The sequence below is a fragment of the Oreochromis niloticus genome, linkage group LG12 (assembly GCF_001858045.2).
Source record: "Oreochromis niloticus isolate F11D_XX linkage group LG12, O_niloticus_UMD_NMBU, whole genome shotgun sequence".
NCBI classification, from domain to species: Eukaryota; Metazoa; Chordata; class Actinopteri; order Cichliformes; family Cichlidae; genus Oreochromis; species Oreochromis niloticus.
In genome coordinates this window covers 37,911,631-37,931,977 of record NC_031977.2, presented here as the reverse complement: position 1 = coordinate 37,931,977, position 20,347 = coordinate 37,911,631, and the positions used below count along the sequence as shown (strand labels likewise).

Here is a 20,347-nt window from a genome sequence, read left to right as displayed (position 1 = left end):
AAGAAAACGTCCAGATGAACAGAAACAAGTTTTTTGGATGGTTTGCTGCTTGTTTACAGGCTGCTGTGGGAACCAGTCAATAAGTCTCTCTCAGCACTGCTGTTTGAGTTGGATCCACATTTAAGGGAACTGATGAAATGATTGGATCACCAAAGGTCTTAGCTCAATGCTTCCTACACCGTGACGGTTAGCGTAACTGTAACCGCGACTTCAGAAACATTAAAAACAAAGATCTGCAAACAACTTTAGAGTCACGACACTTGGAAAAAGACATTTAAGAACTTCGAAAGTTTGCATGGTTTGGAAGCTTTTGAGGACATCTGGGCAGGACTTTTCTGGAGCAGCGGCCGTCCACGCAGTCCACCATGCAGCTCTGAGACCGCAGCTCGTCCACGTCGACCCCATCTGAAGAGGCTGAACCTAAAATAACACCAAACACAAACTGTGACGGGGCGGTTTCTGTTTCAGACCTGCTCCAGAACTAAAGCACTGGGTTTGCATCAGAAGTGTCAGAACTCAATAAAGGGAAGCTCGTCAAATGTCACTGCTGAGCGGGTTTATGTAGAGATGGAACAAAGGAGACTTCATGAGAGGAGATGAACAGGTTTGTCACGTAGCTGCAGCTCTCAGCAGCCGGCTGTTTGATGTGAACGCAGGTCACAAAGACAGAGACACAGAGTCAGAAAGAATGAGCCCGTTTATTAACCCTCATGTTAATCATCATCATTGTCCTCGACCTCGGCCACCGACAGTCTCGTGGCTCGGGTTCATACACAACTCTATCTGTCAATAGAATCTAATAGAAAAATCTGCAGGTTACAGTTAGGACGTCTGTCCATTAGAAAAACAACAGAAACCATAAAACCAAAAGCTCCCCGTCCCCCCTTCAGGACCGGGATCGGGACTGGGAAGTTCTAGGCCAGAGCGGAGCGAGCGTCGTGTCCGGTTCAGATCCTGAGACGTTGCGAGAACCGGACACCAGGCTGGTGTCCGCTCCGCCGTTAACAACTCCGGGGGTTTTACCCCTTCACTATAGCTCCCCACGCCTCGGAGCGGCCACAACAACGAGCTGCGGGACTTCAACACGCCTGCGATGACAACACTCAGCTCGTCTGGTCCAATTACAGGCGTGTTGAAGGTGGCGGCGTCCAGACGGGAACAGGCGAGGAGAGGAGAGAGAGACAGTTAGCCTAGCAGTCTTGAGAATATAACACATATTCAGCTTCGGTTAGACACGACACGTGAATTAAACAATATCATCTTTAACAAAGTACATTTTAACTGGAGAGCACCCGCCAGAGTGGAAATTTACACAAACCATATCATCACATCGACAAAATGAATATTCATAACAGATTTAAATAGACCCCTGAACAGGAGAACTCATTATTATCGTCATTATTATCATCTTCAGCATCATCATCATCACACATACACGAAGCAGAAGCACTGATTCAACAACAACCAGATCTCCCTCGACAAGACAAACCTCTCTGTGGTCCGACACGCACAACGTTCAGAGAACTGCTCTGCCAACACGCACACAGCGCCGAGCCGACGCACAAATCTGAGCCAAAGCGCACAGTTTCATTAAACGCTCAGCTAACAAACAAAACTTATAACGGCACACGGCGCTAGCATACATACGCTAACACGCACTCAAAGTTTAGCTAAACATTCAGCTAACACACGGATTAAATTCTTACCACTTGCTTAGCTGATAATGTTCAACTAACAAGGTTTTGCTAGGAGGCAAAAGTGATGTGCTAACGCTAAGTGTAGCACATGTACAGATGAGCACGTTTTTAAAAGTATCAATGAATGTGAATTTATGCACAAAACAATTTTATTGCTAACTGCATGCTAACGCTAAAGAAACTAATCAGTAGATTCAAAGTCCGGCTGCGTGTGAAAAACAAACAAACAAACAAAAAAAAAAACACATTTACAATCTGTGCAAGTATAAAACAGCAACAAAACAATTGTACATTTATTTTGAAGTGTAAACCAGCCCTAATATAAACAGAACATACAGCTAATGTACAGCAGCCGGCTAGTTTGTTTGGCTAACGGACATTAAAGTCGTATTCACCGAGTCATTCGTTCATGCTAGTCATGCAGTTGAATGAGACAGATGGATATTCAGCCTAGAAACGCTGTTTTTGGCCTTTTGCTAACACATCAGGTCACACCATTTAGCATTAACAGTGTCAGAGCTCATGCTTCCACGTTCAGACATTATACTGTACAGCTCTACTTTTGTAATATACTGGTTATACAGGTTACATGTTATTGGTCGTTATTTACAGTCTGTGCAACACGTCACGAGCGCAGAGTAACACCAAGTTCCCAAACAGTCACTCCTGCTACGTTCCCCACAGCTATACGTAATGTTAGTCATTAGCCACACAACGTGACGACTGCTGGAACCTGTGAAAGGGATTTTCTGTTCCCTGTATGGCTTTTAGTTAGACTGCCCGACATGTCAGGGAACTTGAAATAAGCTTAGCGCTTCCTGCGATGGAAACGAGGCTTAGAGGTTAGCTTAACCATAAAGCACCAAGGGAACAAAAATGGGAACATATAACCTTGGAACAAAAACGCCTGAGAACTTAGGAACCTGGAAACTGGGAAGCAACTTTGGGAACACGGGACCTTGGGCATAAATGAGCTTGGGAACAATTTTGGGAAAGTGGTTTTGTAGACCTACCCGACACCTGGTTAACACACAACAGACAAGCATCTTGTTCAGTTAGCACACTCATTCAGCTAGCCTCTGTAATGCGCGCATAGACAAAAAACAAAACAACAACCCCGCAGCAGCTAACGTAGCGCTTGGACAGCATTTCCATTTACTTACATTCAGCTAACAGGCACCACTTAGCTAACGAAGCACAGCTAACAGAAACATTCACACGCTGAGGTAACACACACGTTTGTTTAGCTAACACGGAATCGATAACTTCATTGATCAGCTCCTGAAATTGCCTCTAAAAACAAATCAGAAAATAGAAATGCAGACCAACAACAACAATAATAAAGTTCACTCAAAGAAAACGGTCATCTCCACAGTCTCGGTCATAAAAGCGGAGGCGGGAAAACGTGGCGGTGACTGGAGGTTAAATCGTGTGAGAATACAAAGCGTTAGACCACAGAGAGATCTGGCTTTAGACAACGCAATACAAATCGCTATTTATTCATCGTTACATCATAAAAACCTAAAGAAATCACTATAAAGATACAAGAATAAGAGCTATGGTCAAACCAAAAGAAAACAATAATGCATCATTGCACCTCCAAGTTGGCGACTGAACAGGTAAAATTAGGAGAAACAGACCCAGCGAGCAGATTTAGTACAAAAACTTTACATTTCCATCCGATGTCATTAAAACGGTTTGATGCCAAAATAAAAAACAAACTGAGTCAACACACAGCCTGACGCATGCTTTAAAACATTATCATAACCAAAATGATAATAATAATATTAATATCTGATTTTCATACTCAAGACTGCTAAGCCTATTACCGTTTTCTTATTGGAAAATAAAACTAGACAAAATATAGATTATACTGGATTTCGTTTTGTTCAAAGCCACACGGATACATCTTGAAATTCAAGTTTGATAAAAAATAAAAACAAAGAAAAACCAGGTCTACACCGCGGGGAGACCGGAGGCTAGTCCAAAAACATCTGCCTGACAAAATATCGACTTTGTAAGGTTAAAAAACAGAAAGAAAGAGTTCGTGATTTTTCAGTTAATCCTTAGTTTTTCTCTACAAAAGGAGGAGGAAGCGGCAGAGCGTTGCTAGGAAACCCCGATTCGGACGCCATCGACGACCATCCGAGGCCTTCGCCGGTGAGGGAGGAGCCTCTAGTGATCCTGAGGAGACAGGAAGTGACAGTGACATTTAGCCGCCGTGATAAATGGGAGGCGGAGAGCGCTGTGAAGCAGAAGCTGCCTGTGTTACCTGTATCTGGGCGGGGTTCCACAGGTAGGGCTGCTGCTGCTGTCTGTAGTATTCTGCTAATGCTGCAGTGTAGTCTGGCACCGAACTCTGCTGAGACGACTGAGCTGCGCACACACACGCACACACACACGCACACATTACTTCAAAGCCTCTCGAGCCCACCTGTCCACCTCTTGCCTCGGCATTGGTGTGTCAGCTGCCAGAGACGCCCTCATGTGGACAAGAGGGCGGAGCTTTCTAAAACTCTTTCACTTTAACGTAGTGTGATGTTGTTCATCGCCCAAATCAGCTGTTCTTAAATGTAATGAGGCCAAACTTGACCTTCACACTACAAATGTTACTGAGCAGGAGCAGCTCAGGTAAAAACAGGACCTGGCTGTCAGCTGCCTGCTGCCCCGCACACACCTGTGCACGCCTACCTTTGTGTTTTAGCTCAAGCTTGTAACGCACACCTGACAGCCGCTCAGAGAGAAACGCAGAGAAGTGACTTTCCTTTCTGAGCTCGAGGAACAGCCTGAAGCTTCAGCAGGTGTTGGGGAGTAACAGAGTACATGTACAGCTGTTACGTATTTAAAAGACAAAATATGAGTAACTGTATTCTGTTACAGTTACTGTTTAAAAAGGTGATACAAAACACGCATTAAGAGGCTCTAATGCCTGCGTCTCAGTCTCACGGCCCATGTCACCTTTACTTGCGGCCCGCATAATGACCTGAAGAACCATTTGTAAAAATTATTATTCAAAAAATGATTTAATATGAAGGCAATAGGCTGAGTGTTACAGGCACAGCCCTAAAGAATGTAGCCTGATGGGCAGTGTAGCCCAGTTGTAAGTAAGCTATTAAGACTCGACTGTACACTGTGTTCGTGTTTTCCTCCGGAAAAAATAAGTTCCGTTGGAGCAGCCTTTCAACGCCTCTCTCTGTCTCTCGCTAGCAAAGTTGACCCAGACAACAAAGTAAAGCTAGTTTTCGGCTACGAGCCCGACATGAGCCCGACGTATTAGCCAGAGGTCCCTTTACTACGGTTCGGAGCTCGGACCTGTTTTATATACGTGCGGAATAGTTTTCTATACGAGATCGCTGCATAAAGTGCAGCTTTACCTAATGTCCACCTACTGTTACTCATTTATATTAAGATTTAAACATCTAGTTGGTGTTGGTATGGCGAGTAACCTTCAGTAATAGTAATAAATCACACAGCAATAGTAAAAAAAAACATGATAATATATTAAGTAATCCAAAGTATTCAGAATACGTTACAAAATACATTTTGGGGCATGTAATCTGTAGTGGAATACATTTTAAAAGTAACCTTCCCAACACTGAGCTTCACATACTCAGCGACACACATCTTACTCTGTTTCTTGTAGTAGTCCTCCCAGGCCTTACTGTAGTCTGTCATCAAGCTCTGAGGCTGGTTCTGCTGACCTGGACACACACACAAACACACGTGCACACACACACACACACACACACACACACACAAACACACGTGCACACACACACACACACACAAACACACGTGCACACACACACACACAAACACAGCCAATGTCACTGCTTTGAGCTCAGATACATAAACATTACACATTCATATATGAAACATGTGTCTGTCACAGCTCTGTGTGTGTGTTGACTTGCCTAACTTCTTATAGTACTGCTCCCATGCTTTAGAGTAGTCCATCTGTCCTGTCTGAGCCATACTGTGACCTACACACACACACACACACACACACACACACACACACAGGGACACACACACACACACACACACACACACACACAGAGTCTTAGCTTCTAGACTAAACAAAGGCAGTGTGTGTGCCCCTGTGTGTGTGCGTGTGTGTGTGTGTGTGTCCCTGTCTGTGTGTGTGTGTGTGTGTGTGTGTGTGTGTCCCTGTGTGTGTGTGTGTGTGTCCCTGTGTGTGTGTGTGTGTGTGTGTCCCTGTGTGTGTGTGTCCCTGTGTGTTACCTGGGTCTTGCTGTCCTGGGTTCTGCCAGCTGGTCTGGTAGGTGTTTCCCCAGACACCGGTCAGGAAGGTCTGCCCACTCCCACAGCTGCATAAAAACATGTGTTTAACACACAGCTGGCTGAATTAAGGACACACACACACACACACACACACGCACACACACACACACACGCACACACACGCACGCACACACACGCACACACACACACGCGCACACACACACACACACGCGCGTCCATCATCATCAGCACTGACACACCATCGTCTCAGCCTCGTGCGTCTCAGCACGAGGCCGTTAGACAAAGGAACGCGACAGAATCCAGAGGACGGTTAATGAATCAGCTGACGTGGCGGAGCGCCCACAGCCACGCCCACAGCTGCCTCAGACTCACTCGGGAGCTCACACGGGCCTACGGCGCTGCCGTGGTCGTGCTGGAGGCGGAAACATCACGCGTGTGTGGACCATGAAGGTTTTCATCAAGACCACAGGAAAACGGGTCGCGCTCATAGCTCTCGAACTTCTCCACGAACCGTTATCACACAGCGCCATCACAGAGCACGCCCACAGCAAACATGGCCTCTGCCCTCACACACCCCGAGTCAGAGCGTGGAACTGTTCATTTAAAGAATGTCACGTCATTAGGGTTTCCATGGTTACCTGAAACTACCTTTTAGGTACCACGTTTACCTGCAGTGAAGTTAGCAATGCCTTCAAACAGTCAGCCAATCAGAGCGCAGCTTGCTATCGTTACAACAGGATGTTCAGACTCAGAGCAGGGGCGGGGAAGTCCAGGCCTGAGGAGGTCCTATAAATCAGCTGTGATGGATCATCATCTCAAACCTGCAGGACTCTGGCCCTGAGGCCTGGACTTCCCCACCCTGCTGTAGAAGAACACCAAAGCAGCCCCGCCCACTCATGGACCGGACTCGCTCCGTGGGTGCAGCGTCCTTCCTGCGGATCATGGAGGTATGTGCTGTGTGACGGCGGCGTGCGCTAAGATCTGAAGACTCTTACTTCTGGTGTGCAGCGGGACCCTGGGTGAAGGGGCTGAAGCCGAACCCTCCGTTACTCATGATACCCGAACCCTGTGGGAGGAGACACAGGCGCAGGTCAGCGCTCGTTCTTCGAGCTCAAACTCTACAGAGGTGCGCTCGTTTTACGTACCCCGATCTTGTCATCTATTAGCTGGCGAGCCAGGTCCATCTGCTGGGCGGTGCCTCTGATGGTAAAGACCCGGGTGTTGGGGTCAGTGGAGGGTGGAGGGTTCCTCTGCAGCTCCACGTGAGCTCCAGACTGCTGGTTAATGCTCTTGATGGTTTCTCCACCTGCACACACAAACAGCAGGTGTCATTCACACAGCTGATCAATATGAGCGCCGGGGGCGGCCCCGGCGTCAGCAGGACTGTACAGAGGTTGTGATTCATTCAGCAGGCCTCAGCGGTGCCACTGCTGGGAAAACGAGACAAAGCTCAGGTAGGAAACCATCCGACAGACGCTCAGAGTAGAACCTGTTGTTCGTTGCTGACGTGCAGAAACAGACGTGCTTCATTCATCGATGGGATTTTAATGTGTTTACACTCAAAGAAAAATCCTGATGCAGGATGCTGCATGGAATCATGGGATGACCTCGATGGCTGGGTTAGCTCAGCGCTCTTGAACATGTCGGTCTATGTGACTTTAAATAAGTTGAAAACCTCGACTTTAACTTTAAACCTGACTTATAAACAAATCGAGGATTTTATCTGATTTGCTTAATTGTGGGAAAATTATTAAATTAAATTTAAATTTGTGTAATGAGCCGCGGGGCCTGGGGGGCTTCACAGGTACAGCTGGTCCCAGCAGGACAGGAAACATTAACCTGCTGGCAGAGCTGCTGTTAGTCTGAAGCCTACAATAATACAAAGAACCCCAACAATCATATGACCCCCTATGAGCACTTTGGTGACAGTGGGAGGGAAAAACTCCCTTTGAACAGGAAGAAATCTCCGGCAGGCTCAGCGAGGGGCGGGGCAAACCTCCATACTGAACCTCATTTCCATGAACACAGTGGAGCCTGTTAGATCTGATCAGCTCTGAGTCTGACCCCGAGTATAACCCTGACAATTAGAGGTTAAAGGTCACCTCTGAAGTTGTTTCATTCTTGGATTCTGTTTGAGCAGTTTTGCATTAATAATCCATCATCTGACACTGGGCTCACTTCATCCTTCACCTCTCTGATTGGCTGCTCCTCACAACCAGCAGGTTTGAACAGCGGGGTTCATCTTCACTTTTCTCTCTGTTACAGCTCACGTTCATCCTCTGACTGAGTCATCGACTCTGAGCACGAATAATTCATCAGAGGAAACGAGCATGAGGTCCTCTATAGTGGTGCAAAGTAAGAGAGTGTTCCTGTCTAGCTATCTTTGTGAGGACCAAAATCTGCATTCTACTATACTTGTGAGAACCAGCAGTCACTTGTGAGGACACACAACCTGGTCCTCACATTTTTGAAGGCATTTAAAGGCATTTTTGAGGCTCAAAACGTGGTTTTAGTGTCAGGGTTACAATTAGGTTATGGTTAGGTTTAGGGTAAGGGTTAGGCATTCATTTTTAATGGTTAGGGTTAGGGTAAGGGGCTAGGGAAACCATTATGTCAATGAGGGTCCTCACTAAGATAGCTGAGCGGGGTTGTGTGTGTGTGTGCGCAAACAGGCCATATGGTGTCTAAATACGCTGTACTTGACATTTTCTTCTTTGTGGCTTTTAATTTGGAGGCTGCTGCTCGACCCTCTTGACCTCCAACTCTCTCTCTCTCTCTCTCACACACACACACACACACACACACACACACACACACACACACACACACTGAGTGGTTGATGGGCTGTAAGAGGTTTTTAAATAGAGTGAATGAGGCTGCTCTGCCTGTTGTTGGTACTGTGGGGTTAAAATGTGTCTCACAGCACAAACACATGCTCCGGACTAAAACACTAAAATAAGACGCACAGTGACAGGATCCTTATCATGTTACTCATCCAATCCACGTCGAGCAGTTTCTGCTGAAATGAGCTAACTCAGCCTCGTTCACGTGGATTAAAGTGAAACTTCACCAGATTACTGTGATCTTTAGATTGTGTTTAAAAATGAGACAAGCTCTATTTTTATTCTGTTCAGGGAAAAAACAACCATATTCAGTCTGAGTTCACAGCACGTTCCATAAATCACCATAACCAACTGCTGCATCACACTCACTGCATTTAATCATCTATCCCACGAGTTTGCTAGCTACAAAAATAATAATAATAATTTTTATGATTAACATGTGTAACGTACACATAGTGAAAAATGATTTACTCGGACTTACACATGGGCATGTTTCAAACCTTGAACAGACAACATTAAAATCCAAGCATATTCAAGGTTTTCAGGCACCTGTTTGAACCCTGACCCTTTGCATTAATGTAAAGCAGTGTGAATGTTTTCCTCACCTTCAGTTTTCTAACCAGACCAACCAGACTCAGTTTCCTACCTTTGCCAATGACCAAGCCACATTTGTCAGCAGGGATGGTGTATGTCACTTCCTGTACGGGGCCAGGAGAGCCCATAGTCCAATCACCACGACCTCTGACCCGCCCGCCCCGGAGGGCTGAACCAAAACCATCACGTTCCTGTGAAAACACCAACATGTAAAAGGACCCATGAAGGAGAACATGAACAAAGGTCCCCACTCAAAAGAAAAACCAACGTGCGTGTGTTTACCTGTGCTGTTTGGATGAGTTCGTTGATGAGGTGGACAGCATGCTGACAGCGGTCTGGCTGACCCATCACCATGGCGACGCGCTCTAGACTGATGCCATCATCTAAAAGGTCAGAGGTCAAATCCTCAGCAGTGTGAACAGAAAGTCTGTTGCTTATCTGTTTCTTCACTTGTGTAAACAAGCACTGTAATAAAATGATGAACTCACACTGACCAGTTTAACTGTGGGTTAAACTGGTGTAAACACAAAATCAGACTAACCAGCCTCTCTCTGCTGGATAATGTTAGCTAGCTTACCTGCAAAGAAAAACGTCGCCTCCGAGGATTAAATGGAGACAAAGTTAAAGAGCAAGCTAACGGTTCCAAGCTAGCTGCTAAGGTAGCCATCAAGTAGTCAGCTAGTAAGCTAATGCTAGTCAGAAGAAAGGCAGTGTGTCAAGTCAATCTGAGCGTTTGTTCCTCCAAAAGCAGCCGGACAAACTAACAGCTTTAAATATGACTGACAGATGAAACCAGGATGACGTTCACAATAACATCACTGAAGATGATGAAGCAGGAAAGTGCAGAGAAGCAGCTGAAGCGTCCACATGATGGTGGAAGCGGCTCACTGGTGTTCATGGATGATGTGACGATAGGAGCTGCAGAATGAAGCGGACTTGCAGAGCTCACATTTAGAAAGATTCAGCGGGTAATGAGCCAAAGCATGACACACCTGCTTTAAACTGGATCCGGACCCCTGCATCGTTCTGGATCTTCTTGATCATTTCTCCATTTCTGCCAATCACAATGCCGACAGCAAACCTGGGAACGGGAACCTGAGGACAGACGGAGAGATCAGCACGGCGTCCAAACACAACCATCCCAGGTACACTTGTTTGCCTAAGTCATACATCCAGGCTGGTTCCTCCCAGTCGGGCGCCGAAGTCACTGCGTCCCGATCTGAAGTCTCCGTCCTTCTCCCGGATCACCTCCAACACCAGCTCCCTCGCTGCCTGCAGGAGGAAACGGCCCGGGATTAGGCCCCGTCTCAGAGGATGGAACTAAAAAGCATCGAAATATTTACCAACTTTCTGCTTGACCTCAAGTCTCTAATTCGATCAGTAACCTTTTCTCATTGAAAGCCAAAATCTTTTAAGGATCATCTAAACCAAACCAGCCCAGGACGTCAGAGGAACCCGTGACAGATCCAACAAATCAGAGCCCTGAATCTGCTCGTAGGTTTCACTGATCCTGTTACAGGATGTCCTCAAACTTTGTGGATTCAGCAGTAAAACTTTCAATTCAATTCAATTCAATTTTATTTATATAGCGCCAAATCACAACAAAAGTCGCCTCAAGGCGCTTTATATTGTACAGTCACTAAACACTCTGCAACAAATCTGTAGTGAAAAAGATCAGATCAGGATGTTTTTTAGATGATTGTAACTGGTGAGTTTTCCTGTATTAATAAGCTGCAGATAGTCACATGGTCTCATTTCATTAGGAAGCAGCTGCTGTGATTGGCTCTAGGTGTCCTCAGCTCGTCCTTTGACAGCGAGCTGAAAACGTCCACAGCTCCTGCTTCACTGATGCTCAATAATAAATCCCCAGTCTGCGTCACAGTTATCGTCCTGCAGAACGATCACTCCTGGGTTACCTGCACTTTGTACGGGTCTCCGGAGATGCGCAGGGGTTTGTCGGCCCCCGTTGGCATCGGGCCGTCCTGGATCATCATCATCTTCACTCCAGCTCGCTCCTGAAAACCAGAGCCGTTAACATCACTAACATTTCCTTCTATTTGAAACCCTGTTATTCAATCAGCACCTCAGTCCTGACCTACAAACGTTCCTGCTTCACCATCGTCACTAGTGCTGGGCGATATGGAAAAAATATTTATCACGATATGAATTATTTTATATCACGATAACAATATATATCACGATATACCACCTGACCTGTGGTCATCTGGAACGTATGCAGTCTGTAAACAGCAAGTGGAGAGGGTGCAGTCTTTGTTTTGAGTTACCGTAAAGCATGTCGCAAATCCAGGTGCACGTACAGCAGCACCATGTCGCAAAACCACAAGACGGAGTTTCTTTGCGAAAAATATCATTTTTTATACTTTATTTTCTCTTGCATAAAGTTAAGAGTATGTATAGTGAGAAGACAACACTAATATATTTGCCACAGGCTATTTAACCCTTTAAGACCTACCATAGCACCAAGTCCGCCAGAGCTTATCTTTACATTTTACATGCTGTGGAGCCATTTGTGGGAGCATTTCAAGTTGCTATACATCAATACAACCATTATAACCCAAATTTTAATAATATGTATGCATTAAGTCCATAGTAACTACATAAATTGCAAAAAAGTGCAATAAACTACAAAAAAATTGAAAATCGTTTTTGTTTTTTACATATATTTCTAGTTAGAGAAATTTAAGAGGCTCAAAACTGTAAATACAAAAAGTTGCACAAAATAGTTTCCAACCACGAGAAATTTATTTTGAGTGTCTTCATAGTTTTATTTTTGAGATACACTAATTTTTATATACTACAGGAAAAATGAAAATAAATAAATGCAAATTTGCAAAAACACAGCATGTGCATCAAAATAAACTATTTCCAACAGTGTAATTTGACTTCTAAGCATCCCAGAAACGATACAGAAAAGCATAAAGTCAAACATGACTTTTAAAAACACCAACATAGGCTTTGAAGCTAAAAAACTACATTTTCCGCGAAAATGACATCACTTCCGGTTTCGGACAGGTAATGGCGGACATGCATAGTTCGCGCCGACTTATATTCCAACGTAGGAAGTGTTATGAACAGCCGATCGGATCGGCAAAGCGTGCTTCTGGAATATTATGCTTTTGTTGCTGGAAGTGCTTTTTATGCAATTTTTGCAAAGCTATATGTGGAAGGAAACCGTGACCTCGGGCAAGCTAATGGAATAAGATGTAAGTACAACTCCTACAGTTTCATATGCAAAAAAAAATTATTGCGCTAGCTTACGTGGTTCCAGTTCTACAGGGTTAAAAAATAGTTACGCAAAACAGAGCGTGCCTGCTCCGACCGGTTGTAAAGGGTTAATGATATATTTTATGTAGTAATTTATAAAATTAGGGTTAGAAACGATAGAAGACAAATGGCACGATAGACACTTTTCTATCGTCCACACGATATATATTGTCATATCGCCCAGCACTAATCGTCACGATTTGTTCTATGAAAGGAAAACACCTGATTTCATGACGAACGCTCTAAACATGACGCATGTACTCCACCAGCCTGCACAGATAACTCTCCTCAGCAGGGTTACGAAAGTGAAAACTTGTTCTATAAAATAACTACAAAGAAAAAAAATTGTATTTGCATCATTAAATTATTATAATTATGTAAAAGAAACACTAAACATGTTTATCTAAAGTTCAAAGACTTGGAAACATTGTTACTACAAAGTCTGAACGAATTTAAGAAAAAAAAGAAAGAAGAAGAACTCGAGTAAGATCAAAGAAGCTGTCTGCAGAGCCAACAGTGAGCGTAACGATGTCAGCTGTCATATACATTTCACCTCTCGCAGTGACATCACTTCCTCTGGGACTCATAAACTAATCTGCTTCTTGTTCTCTTGAGCGAGAGCCTCCCCGTTGATCTGAACCTCTGGCGTGAATCTACCTGCAGCTGTTTGATGGTGTCTCCTCCTCGGCCAATCACCAGCCCCACCTTGCTGGCCGGGATCAGCATTTCCTGCACCGAGGCCCCGCCCTCTCCATCGCCATGGAAACCCGGACCGTTTCTGCAGCGGTCCACGATCTGGGCCAGCAGCCGCTTCGCCTGCCTAAAAACAGCCAGACGTGACAGAGTTTAGCGGGAGCGTCGCTTCACCTGCGGCTCCGACAGCTCCACCTTCACTAACTCACTCGATGCTCTCCGGAGTCCCCGTCAGAGAACACGGCCGCTCCATCAGACCCCCGCCTTCTGCAGAAACACGCACGTGTTAGGTAAGTTGTCAGGCCGTTCAATTCAAAGGGAGCACTGAACTCACCGGGAGCGATCTGGATCTTACAGCCCGACTCCAACTGGATCCTGGTGATCTGTTCTCCTCCTCTGCCAATAACTGAGGTGGAGGAGGACAGACACATTCAGAGGAACATCCACCTGCTGCTTCTGTACACGCAATAAGTAAAGGACTGTGACTCCAGGTCAAACACACTGACGTCAGCCTGCTTCCTCTGAGGTAACGTGAAGAAAAATGAGACCTTGGCTCAGCTGATCTGCCCGAGGCTGCTTCTGAGGCCGGACAGGGCGCCTCGGACACACATTCTGGTTCTGACATTAATGTCTGACTTATGGGACAAGCTTCCAGCCAAACCAGAACCGTCGCAGTTCTGAGTCAAAGGAAAGGTTCAGTAAAAACGCTGAGACAGCAGGTTACCATCAGACTGGAAGCCCATTGGCTGAGGAGAGGATTTAGTCTCTGTGGGAAAGGTTTCGAAGCAAATACCATCACTGTTTACCTGCACATAGCCACAGGCTGCTCAGATTTGATTGGTCGCTACAAATGAGACTACAGACAAACACCGGGAATCCTGCAGACCACAGTACAGGGGAACAGCTACAGGTTCTCACGCATGTTCTAGATAAAGGTTCAAGAGCCCAGCATAAGGTCAGAGGTCATACTCACTGAAGCCCACCATCCTGTCGGGGACCTTGTAATCCTCTGTGATTACCCTGCAATACACACACATCGGCATCCTGGTCACGCATGGCTGTGTGTGTGTGTGTGTATGTCAATAAGTGATTATGCTGATGCAGACTGCAGGAGGACAGATCTATAACACTGGTCCACCTCCATGACCTCACACATGTTGATTTGCAAACAAGAATATGAAGCTGCACACGCATCATTACACACCACTGAGAGTGTGTGTGTGTGTGTGTGTGTGTGTGTGTGTGTGTGTGTGTGTGTGTGTGTGTGTCTGTGAGAGTGATCAATACGAGCTGTGGGTCGTACCTTTGATGCCCCATGGCTGCTAGCTGGTTACCTACTGGGAGACAGAGACAGAGATTAGACGTCAGGCTGATGCGACGGCGCCGATCATCAGAGCGAACAGCGAGAATCAAACTGGCATCACGTGTGCGGTAAACACGGGGAACACGGGCGGAGCACAGACACACGCCTGTCCGGCTTTAAAGGAGCTTTCTCCCGCCGTCGTTTATTAGACAAAATAAAAGCACGTCACTGCAGCTTCAGTCGGGCCGGAGTTACAGCAGGTTTCCCTTCTTACATCCACAGACGGCCTGTAAAGTGTTTTCATAAGAACTCGACGAATGCTCGAACGTCACGGCCGTCCTGTCACTGATCAGTCTGACAGGTGGAGCGCGGGTGTATGAGCCTCTTACCTCCATCCTCTCCTGGTCGTTTCTGGCCCGGGTAGTACAGCGAGGGCTCGACACTTCCTGAGGAGCTGTTGAGGTGAGACATCCCTTCTCCGCCCAGCTTGCCGACCATCTGTGAACATGGCAGAAACAGCTGTAACACCTGGATCTGTTCACAGCAGCTCAGCAGGAGGGAGGCCAAAAACTAACAGTGATAATAGGATTAGAACGATAAAGTTTTTACAGTACACAGGTCCAAAACCACAGGTCAGGACCAGGACCAGAATAGAATAATCCTTTAATTAATAATCCTAAAAATGTGGGTGTAACAGCAGCAAGAAGGACACATATACAAACAAACAGTACACAAGACACAGAACAGAAACATACACAATTTTTACATATTTACATCAAGGAATGGTTACCAAAAACAGTACTGTACCGTTATTACATTAAATAAAATTAAATAAGAGGCAAACCCAGGTTATAGTCTGAATCGGTTGATAAAATGGTGCAAGTTACAGCACAGATGTAAACCTCTATGTTTGTTGGAAGCAGTTCTGATTGTACAGTCTGACAGCTGCGGGGAGGAAGGACCTGCGGAAACGTTCCTTCATGCATCGAGGATGCAGCAGGACTAGGTCCAAAACTGGTCCCAGGTCAGCAGAAATTCCAACAGCACCGCTGCTTTACAGCAGACATGTTTTCATATGCAGCCTGTTTCCAGAGGCCGACACAGCTCAGCCTCACACTCCTCTTCCTCCCTCACTTCCTAAACTAGGAGGCTTCCTAATAAGGCGCCCAGCTTGGCTGCAGACGCGCTCGACTCCTCTGACTGGGCTCAGATATTTCTAACAGAGCTGCAGCTCATTAAAGTTTAACCACATTTGGGTGGAAGAACAAAGATTTGGTGGAGCCGTTTTAAAGGTGTGAGCCTTAAACGTCACAGCTGTACCTGTGAGACTAAACCTTCCTCATCGCCTCCATCATCTTCTTCAAGGTGTTTGTAGAGTCCTGCATCAGATGTTCTTCTACGACAAACACCCAGAAAATGTTCATCAAACTATAAAGAAGGCCACAAAGAACCAGGAAATGAAATCCAGACTTCAGCTGCCATTTAGGGGGAGGAGCTAAAGCTGTTTGTTTCAGAGGACGAACTGAAGGTACGCAGACACCATTAAAATGTCTCACACACACACACACACACACACACACACACACACACAGAGGAAACCTTGAGTGTTTTCCTGATAAAGACTTGTGGAAAAATCCGCTGCTCAGTAAAAATAGTCCAGTGGGGGGAGTCAGTCTGCTGCACCTGCTCACACCTGTTCACAGTGCTCCACAGCCTCACAGTATTACCTGTAACAGGTGAGCTGCAGACAGCTAGTAAAGAAAAACTGTTGAAACTCTCTCAGCTGAAACGTGCAAACTTTAAACGAAGGTTTCTGACCCGGCACCTGACGGAGGCGTCGTCCTCTTCCTCCTCAGCTCAAGGCTCATCTCCTGAACTGTGGTCAGGGCTCTAACACTGAACGTGCTCATTTACTCTTGATAATGCTGCACTTACTTATTGTCAGGAGATTAGACGTGTGACCCTCCCATCTCTGGTCAACTGACACCTAACCGGCTAAACAACAACTGCTAACATTACGCTAACATCATGCCAGCTAATGTCGGGCTCGAGTGTCCTAAAAAAAAAACAAAAAAAAAAACTGAGGCTAAAAGCAGCTAACGGCAGCTAACTGAGGCTAACAGCAGCTAATGGGGGCTAACAGCAGGTAAGAGCAGCTAACTGAGGCTAACAGCAGCTAATGGCAACTAACTGGGGCTAATAGAAGCTAACGGCAGCTAACTGAGGCTAACAGCAGCTAGCGGGGCTAACAGCGGCTAGCTGAAGCTAACTGAGGCTAACAGCAGCAAACAACCACTAACTCAGGCTAACAGCAGCTAGCAGGGCTAACAGCGGCTAGCTGAAGCTAACTGAGGCTAACAGAAGCTAACAGAAGCTACCCGAGGCTAAAAAAAAAAAACAAAAACAAAAAAAAAGGCTAGAAACCGCGCTTACTAAAACTTTTTTGTTAGTATCAGTGTCATTGGACAGAAGTGAGCTCGTATCAGACTCCTTTCACACAGTGTTATAGCCTCCAGAGTAAACACACCTGGACAGTCGAGGCACACAGCAGGCTGACAGCCTACACTCACTAGAGATCAACAGCAGCTAGATTTGTTTGTCCTTCAGCAGCCACCATTGCGAGGATTCTGCCCTTAAACTTGGAGGAGAAAGAAAACAGAACTTAAATAACTGCAATCTACTGACATTAGTGGTGAGATTTCCACACTCAGGACAGGCTCCCCCACTGCCTCTCCTGAGCTCAAACACTCATTCTGCTCCACATTATTCTCCAAATGGTCCCAGTTCTGCTCATGAACCATTTTTCACCTGCTGCAGGTTCTGGTGTGAAGAACAGAACCAAGGTTACCATCACACCTGGAGTGCGGCACAAAGGAGGAGAAGCCTCCAACAACAGGAGGAGAAGCTGCTAATGACAACAAGGACTGTCGTGACTTACCCGTAAGGACCGGGGACAACTGGTTAACAACAACTGACCTTTCAAAAGAGCTTGCTGAATGCTCTCAGGATGACGACAGCAACAAGTTTACTCATTGAGAGAAAACACGAGAGCAGCCACGAGTCCAACAGCCGAAAAACCGAGAGCGAGCTAAACGCTGACCGCACAAACATCAAGTCACAAACCTCAAAATCCAGTCACGTTTTAAATGTCTCACACATCTGTTGCACATCTGACACACACACACGTTGTGAGTTAGCACAACATAGCTAAAATCACCAGTGCTGGCAGCAGCAAGTTACCAACTTGCAGCAAGCCGGTGTCTCAAACCCAGCTCGCTGTCCTAACACATTTCCAGAGCATGATTTGATTGGTCAGCAGCAGCACTTGCACTCCAAAAGAAGACAGTTCAGTATGGTAACACTGTGACATCACTTCCTACGTAGTAAATGAGAGGTGAAGCGTGCGATTCCTGACCGTCTGCTGGAGGTGTTACAGTTTCTTTAGTGGAGGTTCACTTGGTGTAAACCATCATCAGAGGGACAGGGCGGGGCTAAACTTCGACCAGCCCAGAAAAAAATTCTAACCGCCATCAAATCAGCGAGCTGGCTGATGGAAGACGCCAAATACACTGCGACACCAACCGGAAATGTAGAACGTTCGCCTTCAAAGTAAAAGTCCTCCTTTATCACTAAAAAAAACAGCACAGCTTTTACTTTGAAGGCGAGCGTTCCACATTTCCGGTTGGTGTCGCATGTTTCACTTCGCTTTGTGAGAGTTTGCAGACAGGTCGGCGTCTTCCATGTAAACTACAGTCCATCGAATCAACGTGCTAGTAACCAAAGCAATCGCACCAAGGTTTTTGGTAAAGCATCGTTTCGTGACCAACTCTACCCGATGACAAGCAGCAATCACTCAACATTTTTCCTCGGCAACTGGTGGTTGCCAGGAAGTCGCCGAGCACTCTGTACACGTTGGACTGCGCCTGGTTAGTCTGCATCGCCCACCGAGCGTCGCCTCAGGCCAGGTGTTAGCGGGCAGTGACGGATGTTTTTACCCAGTGTGACAGTTGATAAAATGACACATTCATGAGTGTGGCTGAGAGTTAAAGGAGCTTTAGAGACAACACACACTAACAGGAAGTAAAACAAACGATCCACCTTCCTGCAGACTGCTTGCACCTCACACCTGAGGTCACCGCAGTGACACCTGGAGGAACACACCTGCGGCACTGGCTTGTTTCTGGTCCAATAAAACAGACCCATTAACAGGGAAACTATTGCCAGACAGACTCGCCGTGACTTTGCGAGCTCTCAGGGCTTCAGGTGAAAGTTACCGGTGCCTGGAGGAGTTTTTCAGTCAGTCCTGGGGGAGCAGGCTGTGATTGGCTGGGGTGGCAGTCAGAGGTCAGGGTGCCAATTTAAAGGGCACACTCACCTGTCTGTTTACCTGAGGCTGACTCTTAGGTGTGGTGCACGCAGGCAGAAGTGCAGAGTGAGGTGCATGCAGACACAGGAGGGTGAACCTGTCTGTCTATAGGCGCAGACACACCTCCTGCCTGTATATGGCTCTCAGGCTGTTGCGTAACGCCAGCCTACTTTCTAACCAACTTACAGTAAACAGCAGCCTGGGGGAGGGGGCCCGGCTCCCCGATTAACCGCTGGGACTCGGTACAGACACCCCCGGCCTGCGGGAGACCCTCGACGGGGGCAGAAGGCGCAGTAACCCCGGTGACCCGCGTCCTTTCTGCCCCTCGCAGCCCAACAGGTTGCCCGCTGGCGGAGTGACACGTGTGGCCAAACTTCTGTCCCGCTCCCCCCACCCTCGTCTCCCTCCGCGGTCCCAGCGCGCTCCCCTCCGGGTGACAGCTCGGCAAACTCCCCCAAACTCTCTCCGGGAGCGTGTCAGCCCCGGAAAAGTTTACACAAGCGGCCACAAGTCCAACTCCGAGCTGCTTCCAGCTAGTTAGCATGCTGCGGAGTGTGTGTGTGTGTGTGTGTGTGGTACAAGTTCGAGTAGCAGCAGCAAAACACGGAGAATTCCGATAAAAGTGCTTTGGCTCGATCTAAACGGCCCGATTCGGTCCGGGACGGGTGTGGGCTGAGCCCGGGTGGAGTTGTTACCTGCCGGGCGCGCTGCAAAACATCGGCCAGGCCCTCTGACTTCAGCCCCGGCTGGTTCATCGAGGCCTGTCCCTGCACCAGCTCCGCCATCATAGCGCCACTAGCAAGCCGTTAGCTGTTAGCTGTTAGCCGGATTAGCTCGCGCTGTTAGCTGCGCTGAAGAAAGAGGCGAGAGGTGTCACTCCGAGAGAAAAACTAGACCCCGGAGCTGCACTGCGCTCGTATGAAACTGATGAAACTCTACTGAAAGTGCATCGAGAAAAGCCCGCGTGGCTACATGGACACAATAAAAAGCTGGTTTTAAAACCAATTCTACCAAATAATACAACTTTAGCAAAGATATCAACACAAATGATGCGCAAGCTCTCACAAAATAACACAAACCGTTAAACAACAATAACAAGGAAGCTCAGCATGACCAAAAAGATTCAGACCTTTATCATCATAAAGAATCCTGATCTTAATGCTCACTGGACATATATCAGAGCTTTGACTGAAATAACATCACAAACCAACTCAGAGACTCACAAAGACCCGTGAAAACCTACAGATGACCCAAAAAAGGCCACAAAGAGTTTGTGTGAAAGGTTTTCAGTCAATAAAAA

At 46.6% G+C, this 20,347-nt stretch overlaps 1 protein-coding gene across 3 annotated transcripts; it reads right to left on the bottom strand.

Moving 5' to 3' along the window:
* Positions 1–679: 679 nt before the first annotated feature.
* On the bottom strand, positions 680–19,900 carry LOC100704289 (far upstream element-binding protein 3). Of its 3 annotated transcripts, none has more exons than XM_019346959.2 (19): positions 19,743–19,900; positions 15,071–15,179; positions 14,682–14,715; positions 14,352–14,398; positions 13,713–13,784; positions 13,588–13,645; positions 13,343–13,505; positions 11,317–11,415; positions 10,571–10,672; positions 10,393–10,495; positions 9,683–9,783; positions 9,453–9,591; positions 7,109–7,269; positions 6,959–7,029; positions 5,943–6,028; positions 5,612–5,680; positions 5,327–5,398; positions 3,970–4,073; positions 680–3,881 (listed from the first exon to the last, which is right to left on the bottom strand). In XM_019346959.2, the coding sequence occupies exons 1-19, from the start codon at positions 19,833–19,835 to the stop codon at positions 3,873–3,875; spliced, it is 1,692 nt and encodes a 563-aa protein (XP_019202504.1). In that variant the 5' UTR covers positions 19,836–19,900; the 3' UTR covers positions 680–3,872. The 3 variants fall into 3 exon arrangements, with proteins under 3 accessions (XP_019202504.1, XP_019202505.1, XP_013119727.1); XM_019346960.2 differs by having other exon boundaries at positions 14,682–14,712; XM_013264273.3 differs by lacking the exon at positions 5,612–5,680.
* Positions 19,901–20,347: the final 447 nt, after the last annotated feature.